We start from the raw sequence: 12,779 nt of genomic DNA, 5'->3' as shown, positions 1-12,779 counted from the left end.
GTGTTGGGGACGGGCGGACGGATGAGCGTCTTGGCTTCCGTTTCTTAGCGGAAGCGGGGCGACGAGCGGTGGCCATGGCGAACTTGGTGCGGGACCCGGCCATCGACCGCTCGCTGCGTTCCGTGTTCGGTAAGGGTGCGGGCGAATGGAAAAATTGCGGCGATGGGGCGGCCGTGCAGCCACGTGTTTCATCTCCCTTTGGATAGGTCGAGGGACCCAGGGGTCCCCGGGACAGGGGAGAGGCGACCCACTAATGCGGGGTTCCTTTGTGCTCATTTAGTCCAAAAAAAATAGGGAAAACAAAAGACATGGAAAGGTATCATAGGTAACGGGTACAAAGACTGGGTGAAAATAGGAAAGAGCTAAAAACACACCGAAATGTTGGAGGAAATCAGCCGGTTTTACAGCGATAAAGATAATATTGCCTACGTTTTGGGCCTGAGCCTGCCTTCAATGAATAAGCAAAGAACAGGAACGGTTAGAATAAAGACGAGGAGGGTGGGGTGGTGGTGGTTAACCGAAATCAGAGAAGACGGTGTTAATGCCATCCAGTTCTAGGGTACCCAGACAGAATTCGAGGTTTTCCTCCAATTTGCCAGTGGTCTCAGTCTGGCAGTGCATGAGACCATGCACAGACGTACCCACAAGGAAATGAGAAGGAGTATTGAAACAGGTGGCCACTGGGAGATCGACACTATTGCAGCAGGCAGATGTGAGGTGTTCAACAAAGTGATATCCCAGTCTGGTCAGTCTCTCCGGTGTACAGGGGACCGCAGCAGGAGCACCGGATGCAGTAGATCACCTCTGCAGATTCACAAGGGAGATGTTGCTTCGCTTGGAAGGTCTGCTTGGGGCTCTGAATGGTGGTGAGGAAGGAGGAGTGAGCTCAAGTGGAGCATCTCCTGTGGTCACAAGGATGGGTGCCAAGGGATCAATTGATGAAGAGGGAGGAGTGGATAAAGGAGTCAAAGAGGGAGTGGTCCCTGCAGAAGGCAGAGAAGGGAATGTGTGTATAGATGTGGGAGTCTCTTACAATTTTTTGCTAGCACAGATTGCTGTTTATTTGTGAGATAACTGATCATATAATGGGAACCAATTGATCTTGAATACAGAACCAATTGTTCTTGAATACAGAACCAATTGTTCTTGAATACAGAAGTAGTTAAACTATTGAGTGATAATGTCACTAGTCTGTCCATCTGGGTTGCCTTTGCATTGAGATAAAGATCATATTTACGATTGAAATGTGCTGGATTTAACAGCACAGCACATCCTCTTGGAAAATTTAGCTGCGTCTTGTATAAATGCAATAATTGTACAGTGCCATCATTGTTTAAGAAATCTAGTATTTCTGTAAAGTATGTAAATAAAGAGCAATAAATTAAATTAAGAGACTAATGACTCACATTGAGTTGAAATTTTCCTTTAATTGTTTTTCTTGTTTCCAGTTGGAAATATTCCATATGAAGCCACAGAAGAACAATTGAAGGATATTTTCTCGGAAGTTGGTCCTGTGTTGAGTTTCAGGTATCATCTGTTTTCAACATACCATTCTTCTTTGTCAACTTGTATGACATAGTTTTACATACAATTCTTCTCGAAGGTGTAAACATTTCAGAAATATGTCTTGATTCTATTTTCCATAGGAGTTTTGCTGTTGAGATAAGCTAACCCCATCTCATTCCCAATAAAACATTAGCATTTTGATATTATTGCAAACATCTGTGACAATTAAAATACACTGGAAATGAAAGAAACAATCTGTTTGATGCTACGTCTTTTCAATAAGTTTTGAACAAGTGTTGAGATTCGTGGGGTTTGGTATCTTAGGGCACAGAAGTTTCGCAGGATGTTCGGTTGCCATTGGCTGTAACTTTTTAATTAAAAAATCTTGTCAGATGAGATTTCAAGATACCTTTATAGTCATGTAATAAAATAGAAAATGTAATATTACACAACATTTCCTTTAGTCTACTGAAAGGCAGACAAAGATTGCTTTCAGCAGAAATTGCCCAGCACCCCTTACAGCCAGAGAAAGAGAGTCCTCCCAGAATCACTGAGTGTTCACGGATTCACCTCCAGCACTCCCACTGACTCACAGCTTCCAGTCCAAACCATTGGCAACTTAAGCTCGAGATGCAAACTCTGACACAATCAGGAAGCCCTCAGAGCCCTCTATACCCTTTTGCATCCAAGTTCCGATACCGGTGCCCCTTCAGCCAGTCCCAGCAGTTTGCAGCCTGGTGTGCGTCCCTTGACCACAGTCGCCAGCAGCCCGCAGTTTGCTTGGGTTCCTCGCCTTGAGTTGCTGACAGCCCGCCACTTGTGTGTTTTTCAGCCGCAGAGCTCCTTGCTGGTCCACCACCGTGGTCACCATCCCATGGGTTGTTCCCCTCTGCTTCTGAAATGTGGGGTGTTCTCCCCATTTCTCGTGCCTTGCACTAGTCCTCTGCTTCGCCGAAGTCTGCAAACCCTTTGCTGCTAATCATAGGCGCTGCCATCTTGGGCCCAGGCCCTGTGGTTGGGGGATTTTAAAATAAACCACTGTTGGCTCCTTTGACAGGTCATTTAAAGCTCATACAAAGCTGATAGCAGTCAGACTAGGCGGATGGATCCCGCGGGGATACACTGTGTCTTCCCAGCTCTCCAGGGTCCACACCAACGGCTGCGGGAGAGCTGCCATTTGCTAATGCCTGTGTAAACCTATAATACAAAAATAATTTTATTTTGGACAGTGGAAAATAAACAACAAATCACATATTTGATTATCATAAAAACTAATATGTTTTATTAGTTATTTTAGTGGTTGAAAAATAGGTGGGTTTTTTTGTGCATTTATTTTTGTCTGGTACCATTGCTACTGATGCTGACTCAAGGCTCCTGCAGATTTGATTTTTGTGAGAAATCCCCCCTGATCTTGTATTAGTTGCTTTACTCAAGTCTTGGCAAAACCAAATGAAGTTTGGGCTGCCTACAATTTGAAAGTTTTTAAATATGGTTTTTTTAAACCATATGGCCATCACCATTTTATTTTCTGGATAAAAGCAACTGTTGTGTCACATTTTGCTACAAATTTAGTTGCAATTCCTTTGATAAAAGCCCTTGCAGTAATATGTTTTTTTAAATTTTACAGGGAAGGATACAGTATTTAAAATGTGACCATTTGCAATGAACAGAGCTCAAAGCAAGTCAGAGAGCATTTTTGCTAATTTTATGTAATAAAACTAAATGAAATGAAGTGTGTTTATTGTTTAATTCTGAAATATCAATGAGGAGAAAATGAAGTTCATAAACGAAGGTGTTGGAGAAACTCCGTAAGTCCCAGAGCAGTCATAGGAAGTAAAAGGCAGTCAATGTATTGGGCCTGAGCCATTCATCAAGAATGTGAAGGCCTCAGGTCAAAACCGTTGATGGCCTTTTGCTACCCATGGATAGTCCATGACTTGCTGAGTTTCTCCAGCACTTTTGTATAGAGTATTAGAGCCCAGCATCTGCAGATTTGTTTGCCCTCCTTTTCTGTAACACTTGGTTTTTCAGAATGCATTTCCATCTATTCTTGCAACTCACCAAAGCCTATGAGAATTTGAAATACCTTACCAAACTTGTAGTGCCTGAGACAAAAATATATTAATTTTCAACTATGCAAGATGGTAGCACTCTCACTTTAAAATCCACAAACTAAGGATGGCACTGTTGGTGTAGGGGTGGCACAGTTGGCTTGGTGGATAGCGCAATGCCTTTTCAGCACCAATGACTGAGATCAGGGTTCGATTCCAGCGCTGGCTGTAAGGAGTTTGTATGTTCTTCCTGGGTTTGCATGGATTTTCCCCAGAGGCTCTGGTTTCCTCCCACCTTTTGAAATATATCAGGGGTGTAGGTTAATTGGGTGTAAATTGGGCGGCACAGACTCTTGGGCTGAAATGGCCTGTTACCATGCTGTATGTCTAAATTAAATTATAGATTGTTGCCCCATTATTTGCATCATATGATGTAATAAAACCACTCAATGTGTATTTCTAATAGTAATATGGATGTAAAAAATTAATTTAATAAGTTGGGGCTTCTTCCATCGTCCATACAGCTTGTACTCCAATCAGTCTGGCCTGAATTTCATCAACTATATATTGCAATTGGTCATTTATCTTGCAATTGGTCATTAATCTTGTACGTCAGACCTTGTATGTGAATTTGTTTCCATGTTTACTTGGATGTCTGAAAAACACAGTTTTTAGGGACTCTTTCTCGGTTAAGTATCAGCCACATTGATCTGGGACTGGAATAATATTGTAACGACAAATGTTTTCATCATTAAAGTGCATATACTGTATAAATGTCACATTTGTGTTTTCTTTCACTGATTCAGTTTTCTTTGTTGGAAAATTTTAAACTGAATTCAAATCTTCATTCTACTTCAGTGGGATTTAAACTTTTAGATTATTGTCACGCAGAAGGCACTATCATATTGTACTCAGAAAGTGGGTGCTTCCAGGAATCAACCAGGTTGTATGCATTTGCATTTTTCTAAAACAAATTTTTTTGAAGAATTTGTACTTTTATGGCATTCATTAGCTGTTGTAAATGTTCAATATTCTCCCTCTTCCCCTTCCCTCCCCCAAAGTGGCATATTTATTAAGTTAATTTTCCCAAACTGCAATACTAGGATTTTATTGTTTCTTGATCAGTGATTCCCTGCTATTTTTGAATGGAGGCCTCACTTGTGTCTCCTTTGTAAAATACATGTCCTACCTCCAATAAACCCTTGATGCCATCATGGTCCATTTCTGTAGAAGAGTTGTCTTGGTGACACAAGATATAGGAGCAGAAGTAGGCTAATCGCCCCTTCGAATCTGCTGTGCCATTCTGTGATGAGCTGATCCATCCTTCCATTCAGCCCAACTCCCCGTAACCCTTGATGCTCAGACTAATCAAATACCTGTCAATATCTGAGACTTCTGTTGATTTTTAGCAGCTCTTTGCCTGAGGCAGCTAGAGTGCAAATACGGTATGTTTATTTATTTTTACATTGTTATTTTGTGAACTTACTAAGTAAGTTTACCTCTGTTTAAAGCCTCATGGATTACTTAGATGACCATTGCTTCAGGTTATTGGTCCAGAGTCACAACAAACTAATATTCTATGCATTGTTTGATTGCAATTATCAGGTTCAGCAGAAGAAGGAAAGTTCTTGGGGAAATTGGTCCTCAGTGTTTTGGACTGGAATAAAATGTCCCTGAATGCCTTGGAAGCTAAATTTGTTTTCTTGTAGTAATGTGAAATCAATTATCTGTATAATTACAGATAAGTAAGCTGTTTGCACTTCAAGCTATTACAAACAAATTATTTATCATTCATGATCAATTATTTATAATAACAGCCCACACAACTGGTGTTACATCTGTTTTAGGTTGCTTGGATCATCATCACATCATTGGAAATCCTTTGTGAAATTCCTCTAAACAAATGGCCTAGTTCTCTGCTTGTGTAGCAATTTGCAGAAATACCAGTGGAACATCTTTTAATTTTGCATATCTCTCTCTGTAGGCTTGTATACGATAGAGAAACTGGTAAACCAAAAGGCTATGGCTTCTGTGAGTATCAAGATCAGGAAACTGCCCTCAGTGCCATGCGCAATCTCAATGGGAGAGAATTTAATGGACGCGCACTGCGAGTGGACAATGCTGCTAGTGAGAAGAATAAAGAGGAGCTCAAGAGTGAGTAGAAATCCATCACATTAGATCCTTTTGACAATTCAAAAGGTAAAATGTTTCACTGACAAAAATTTCCATGTTTAGTGTTGTGTCAATCAGTCTCATGTTGCTTGAAGATTGTCCCTGATATTTCATGAACACAATATAAATGCCGTAACCCCACCTGTCAGAACCAAATTTTATGGACTTCTGTGTGTTTTCGAATCGTATACATTCTTGTTATTATTGAATCCCTTATAAAAGTAGGTAATTTGGGGGAAATGATGACCACATTCTCCTGTATTTCTCTAATGCAGGAAGTGCCATAAACCCATGTGTCTAGGTTTTTAAGAGTATGTTCCTCCAATGTGCAATGCAAACAAAACAGCTTTGTTTAAACAAATATGGTAATTTTAGAAAATGGGATGTAATGTTGGATGTAGTTTTAATTGTCTATTCTACTGTGTACTTGGGAAACCTAGTAATTTTAATTTATTAATGTTGGCAGCAAAGAGTTATTCTTGGTTGACTATTTGTGTGATTTTTGTATTTCCAGCCAGAATTAAATGCCACACATCAATTTCAGAGCTTTTATGCAACTTAAAAATATCCTGTGTCAGTTTTTGTCAATCTTTCAGGACACTCAAATGTCAAAAAAATGGTAAAGTGAGTGCAAAATATATCCCCATGTCATGACAATTAGTTTGGACCAAGAATTTGGCCTTAATCATAAATAATTTCCAAATTACTGATTTCTTTAGTTAACCTTTCATTTTTCCATTTATTAAAATTAAAACAATGTTTGTCCTGATTGGTAGATAATTAAATAAAAATAAGAATTCTTGTCTGCTAATTTGGATATTTTTTCAGCTATATAGTTACTATTTTTCAAATCCACTGGAAGTGATATAGTGATCTTGCATTCCTTAAGATGCTTGTACTTTTTCCAGATTTGGGTACAGCAGGTCCTGTCATGGAATCTCCTTATGGAGATCCTGTCTCGCCTGAAGATGCTCCAGAATCCATCAGTCGAGCTGTGGCCAGTCTTCCACCTGAGCAGATGTTTGAACTCATGAAGCAAATGAAGGTTTCATATTCACTCTTAATTATACATACTTAATTGCATTTCAGGAGAAAATAATAGTTATGTTTTTCTTTGAATGATGGTTAAAAATAAAACCCATATTGTGCAAGATAGACTAAAGCACCCATCCTCAACCTTTTTTGGCAAGGGGCCCCTTAGTCTCTACTCAAAGTTTATGTGCCCCATTCCCTGTGAAGTAGACAAGTTTTGGTTTCTTCTGCACCTCTCTCCTACCAACTACATAAAAAGCATTAAAAATGTTTGTTACCTGAAGTGAAAAGAAAACAAGGCTTTTTCCTTAAATCTGCTGTAGCCCCCGGGGGAGCCATGAAACTCCCCTTGAGAATGGCTGGTCTAAAGTTTATCAATGAAAAAGATGGAAATCTTGAACAAGATTCCTTCTTGATCCTTTCCTTTTCCATACTAATCAGGAGAATGTGAAAGATCATAGTGGCAACCACTCTGGATAACCATGGAGAACTCTCAGTGTGGCAAAGATTTTGCAACCTGTTTCAAAACCAATTAAGAGTGCGAGTTTAAAAAAATAACAAATCACCTTTTGTTGGAAAAAAATTATAAAGTACAGCAATATGCCAGCTCTGCATTTCTATGCAGGAAAATGTTAGAGTCATCTATTCTGATTGGCAGACAGTGGTAAATGGGTTGCTGCAGGGGTTGGTGCTGGGCCCGCAGCTGTTCACCATTTACACTGATGATTTAGAAGAGGGGACAGAGTCTAGTGCACCCAAGTTTGCAGATGATACTAAATTGAATGGAAAAGCAAATTGTAGAGAGGATGTGGAGATGCTGCAGAAGGAGATAGTTAAGTTAGGTGAGTTGGCAAAGGTCTGGCAGACGGAGTGCAACGTTAGTAAATGTGAGGTCATCCACTTTGGTAGGAGAAATAGAAGAGCAGATTATTATTTAAATGGTGAAAATCTGCAGCATGCTGTGGTGCAGAAGGACTTGGGAATCCTTGTGCATCAATCGCAAAAAGTTGGGTTGCAGTTACAAGTTATTAAGAAGGCAAATGGAATGTTGGTGTAGGGAGGTCATTTTGCAACTATACAAGGTACTGGTGAGGCCACACCTGGAGTACTATGTGCAATTCTGGTCTCCATACTTGAAGAAAGATATACTGGCCTTGGAGGCAGTCCAGAAGAGGTTCACCAGGTTGATCCCGGAGATGAGGGAGTTGATTTACGAGGAGAGACTAAATTAACTGGGATTATACTCACTCGAATTCAGAAGAATCAGAGATCTTATAGAAACATAAAATTATGAAAGGGATAGGCAAGATAGAGGCAGAAATGTTGTTTTCACTGGTAGGTGAGACCAGAACTAGGGGACACAGCCTCAAGATTCAGGGGAGTTGATTTAAGGCGGAGATGAGGAAAAACTGTTCTTCCCAGAGAGTAGTGAATCCATGGAATTCTCTGCCCAGGGAAACAGTTGAGGCTACTTCATTAAACATAATTAAGTTTCAATTAGATAGATTTTTACATAAAAAGGAATTAAGGGATTTAGGGAAAAGACAAATAGGTGGAGTTGAGTCAATGATCAGATCAGCCATGATTTTATTGAATGGCGGAGCAGGCTCGACGGACCAGATGGCTAACTCGTGCTCTTATTTCTCTACATTCTCAAATAATACGCCTCTGTATAATTGTGAAATACTTTTAAAAAAATTTAATTTAATTGCACCTGACTGTAAAATATATCCTGCAATGTTTAAAATTTTGCAAAATGTTGATCCTAACAGGCTAGAAATGCAGAAATTGTGAGATGAATGAAACATTTTTATGAAAAAGCAAAAGAAAATTGAATAATCAATGTATTCACATCTGAAAAGCCAAAAAGATTTTTTGGAAGTATGATCGAGTTCCAAACATTAAGTTTCTTTACTGGCTTTCTGTATTTTAAAGAACATCCAAGGGATCCAAAACTACTTAAGATCTTGGAATAGAAGTTGGAATCCCTCTGGTTTCCCCCTATTGCCATTTTCAGTTGAAAGAACAACTAGATATTTATGGTTTAATGGTAATAGTTATTCCTTATTCATTACATTTGCAGAGAAATGCTTTTCAAGTCTTTGCAGCTCAACTAAACAGTGAAATGGAATGGAATTAAATCTGTTTATCATCAGATCATGCTTTGATATTTTAATAGTTGCTGTACTACATCATGCAGGACATGTTAATGCAATTGTATTATGGATTTGAATCTCGCAAGCCTCCATGTCAGAGTTCTTAGATTTATTGCTTCATTGACCCTTATTCAATCCTGACCCAGAGTGCTGTTTATTTGGAATTTTCTCATTCTCCCTGTGACCATGTGAAGTTGCTCCAAATGTTCCAATATCTTCCCACATCCAAAATTATGCTGGTATCTTAAATAGATGCACTAAATTGCCCTAAGTGCAGGTAAATTTAAATTTAAATTTTACTTTTTTTAAGTAAAATTTTTTAAATTAAATTTAGACATACAGCACGGTAACAGGCCATTTTGGCTCATGAGTCCAGGCTGCCCAATTTACACCCCATTAACCTAAACCTCGGTAAGTTTTTGAACGCTGGGAGGAAACCGCAACCCTTGAGAAAACCCATGCAGACGTGGGGAGAATATCCAAACTCCTTACAGCATGGGATTTGTACCCTGGTCTACTCCTGATCACTTGTGCTATAAAGGCATTATACTAACCACTACATCAACCATGAAAATGGATAATCAGGAGTTAGTTGATGGGCATGCAAGAGATAATAGGTTGCAAAGAAATTAGAAAACAAAAGGGTTTAATGGGATATCCGAGAGGTTGTGTAGACTAAATGGGCTGAATGGTATAATTCAGTTTTGTAAAGTAACATAATTCTCTTATCTTCAGCTCTGCATTCAGAACAGTCCTCAGGAGGCTCGAAACATGCTTTTACAGAACCCACAATTAGCATATGCACTTCTACAGGCACAGGTTGTCATGAGAATTGTAGATCCTGAAATTGCAATGGTGAGTGAACACTTTTACAAACTCTTCCAACTGCTGCACACACAGACAGAATGATGTGATCTGAATCATGTTAAATGTGTATTCCAGGGAAAATTTTTGGTTGAACCATTAGATTTCTAGTGAGGCTTTAAGATCAGATCCAAACATTTCGGTGTTAGATTTTGACAAAGTTGAACACCTTCGCCAGAAAAGTTACTGTTATGTTTTGCTCTTTCAGAAAATGTTACATCGTCCAGCCAATGTTACGCCACTAATTTCTTCTGGCCAACCTGTGGGAGGTCCGAATGCTTCAGCAGTTCCACCTGCAACTCCAGTCTCCCAGCCACAGCCTCTGGTAGATTTTATATTTCATAGATCCAAACAAACCATTATTTTGCATATGTCTGTGTGTATGTACAGTAAAAGTCCTAAAATGCGGTTTCCTTGGGGATTGGGTTGGTGTGGATTTCAGATTTTCCAGATTCTTGGGCAGTACTTTTAAAATTCATATTTAAGGAGAATAAAGAAGAGATGAAGAGGTAACTTTTGATAGTTTATTAATGAAACATTTTTTCATATAAAATACAAAGTAAAACAAAACAAATATTTATTCATTAATTTCCGTTATTTCTGTGCATCTGTGATACTTATGCTTGCATGCACACTCACAATAGCTCGTTAAAGTTTTAAAGTTCAAGGAGTCTGAATTCTCAGGCGATCTGGATTTCTGGCATCCGGATTTTTGGACTTTGTACTGCCTGTCACTTGAATTTAATTTGATGAATTATGGGGAATAGAGACGGGTCTGGAAATGTGAAGATATTCTTATCATTAATTGAAGGATTTAGCTTTGTAGAAAGACAATGAATATCTGCAATAAATTGAAGGAGACTGTAGGCACTTTCATGCAGTGAAAAAGCCTGACTAAAGGTGAAGAGTCTCCCCCTTTGTGTCAGGAGACTTACCTCTATGAATGCGCCGTGGCCAGCTCCAAGATACCGACTGCAATCCCTCTCAGGGAAGGATCATCAATGGAGCGCTGCGCTCCACTGCCTAACAAGAATGTACTGCTGCTGCAAGCGGCTGGCTAGGGGCATGTTGATGACATTAGAATGATGCCATCAGCCTGCCACCCATCCATCTCTCTCTCTCTCTCTCTCTCTCTCTCTCTCTCTCTCTCTCTCTCTCTCTCTCTCTCTCTCTCTCTCTCTCTCTCTCTCTCCCACCCACTCCCTCCATGACTGCCTCAGGGCAGGGGGGCCGGCGGGAGCATTTAGATCAGGGGTGGGGACAGGAGCTGTCAGGGCACGTGGGGGCCGTCAGGGCAGGAATGGCTGGCTGGGTACCATCAAGGCAGGGGCGGCCGGCAGGTGCCAGTGGTACAGGCTGTGACAGCCCTGCTGGCTGCACTGGCCTTTGGGGTCCCTCATCAGTTGCTCAAAACATGGCAAAGCAATGGTCGTTTTCCCTACTCATAATCCCCCACGCAGATGAAACCATTCTGGAAAACACAGAGTGGTTCCAGCTGTGTGGGGGATTAAGGGTATGGAAGATGGCCATTGCTCTACCACATATTTATGATGGGCAACAACTCAACCCCAGTTGCCTGCCTCCTTTGGCACCGGAGGGCGCTGCTCAACATGAAAGCGATGCAAGAGCACCCTTTTAGCCTTCATGAAAGGTAAGTTTATATTTTTCCCTTTGCACATAGTCAGCCTCCAGTTGGAGATTGGCATGAACGGGCCTTATGTGTTTACACAACAGTCACGGGGCGACAAAGGATGAGGAGGCAGATGGGTTTTTGACTGTAGATGTGGGAGATGGGATAGACAATGGAAGGACAAAGCAAGTTATATATTACATCTGTTAGTTGCTGAATCAAAGCTCAACAAAAAAGCGAGTTATAAACTTTGCTGGCTAGTTTATCAAAGTCTGGAGAAAGAAGTTGTAAGACAGATGTCAAGAAGATCAAGTTTATTTGTTTAATTTGGCAGATGATAAGAGGTAGTGGAAGATGTAAGTAGGTGTGAAATTCAACAGGATAGTGCTATGGACAAAGATTATTCATTTTACAGATATAAAGATACTTGTGTTTGTTAGAAAGTAGACTCCCGCTAGCTGCCTGCTACAGTGTCACTGGCTTTAAAGGAGTTCTCAGATTTTGCAGAATACAATAAAGACTTTTTGGTCCTGAAATTGAGTGTTTACTGATATCTTGGAAACCAGCAAAATTGACTTCAACAAGTTTGTGGTTTTCATGTTTAACTGCTGAAATTTGTAGAAAGTGGAATTTGACGGTTATTTGCAATAAATTGGTGACGAAGATGATCTATAGAAACTTTGCATTAACACCAATTCTTACCTACAATAAGAGTTTTTCAGTGTGCTCCAGGACATAAAACATCAGTAAAATTGAGTTTCCAGTTTGTATATTGGAGACCTCCAAAAACATGCACAAGGAGTCAGCCTTGTGATTGAACCCTATTACATTTATACTTTATTCCTAATTTTCACCAGTATTTTGATGAATAACCCATTTTTATTTCTTTTTAACATTTTTCTCTCCGCTAAGTGGGCCTGAGGCCAATTGTGCCTTGCAGTTCTTTAAGGTAAATGAGCACCGACTAGGGTATCGTATTTGTGTAATTCAGTTTGAAATTTGCAATGCATTGTTTGCATTTTGTACAGGTATATAAATAATCCATTGTGCGGAATTAGTTTGTGTATGTTAGAATTATTTTACTCTTCAATCTGGAACTTCAGAATTTGTTTTTTTCAGGTTCAATTCTAGATTTTGTGAACGAGAAAATGAATGAACAAAATACTGATTTGAAAATTTTTCAGTGTACTGATGTTTTTTTTAATCAGAAGCTACATTTCAATTTAATGAAAATCTTATCAGCACCTTGACTTTAATGGAAAAATTCTGAGAATTTTGATATTAGAAATGTATTACTGAAATTACTATTAGCTTTTCCTTTAATTGTCAAGTGCTGTTCCAGTGCTCCATTATGTTTAATAATTTTCA

At 39.6% G+C, this 12,779-nt stretch overlaps 1 protein-coding gene across 3 annotated transcripts in view; it reads left to right on the top strand.

The window, feature by feature from the left end:
• Positions 1 to 21: 21 nt before the first annotated feature.
• The window catches only part of cstf2 (cleavage stimulation factor, 3' pre-RNA, subunit 2), a 42,112-nt gene continuing 29,354 nt past the window's right edge, over positions 22 to 12,779 (top strand). For all 3 annotated transcript variants that reach the window (XM_069893346.1, XM_069893347.1, XM_069893345.1), the window contains exons 1-6: positions 22 to 129; positions 1,449 to 1,527; positions 5,542 to 5,711; positions 6,638 to 6,774; positions 9,653 to 9,772; positions 9,990 to 10,106. In XM_069893346.1, the coding sequence (XP_069749447.1) occupies positions 75 to 129; positions 1,449 to 1,527; positions 5,542 to 5,711; positions 6,638 to 6,774; positions 9,653 to 9,772; positions 9,990 to 10,106 (678 nt within the window). In that variant the 5' untranslated portion in view covers positions 22 to 74. The remainder of the gene's footprint in view (positions 130 to 1,448; positions 1,528 to 5,541; positions 5,712 to 6,637; positions 6,775 to 9,652; positions 9,773 to 9,989; positions 10,107 to 12,779) is intronic.

The sequence above is a fragment of the Narcine bancroftii genome, chromosome 8 (assembly GCF_036971445.1).
Source record: "Narcine bancroftii isolate sNarBan1 chromosome 8, sNarBan1.hap1, whole genome shotgun sequence".
Classification (NCBI taxonomy): Eukaryota; Metazoa; Chordata; class Chondrichthyes; order Torpediniformes; family Narcinidae; genus Narcine; species Narcine bancroftii.
Note: the sequence above shows the minus strand (reverse complement) of the source record. Positions and strands in the feature narration are given on the sequence as shown.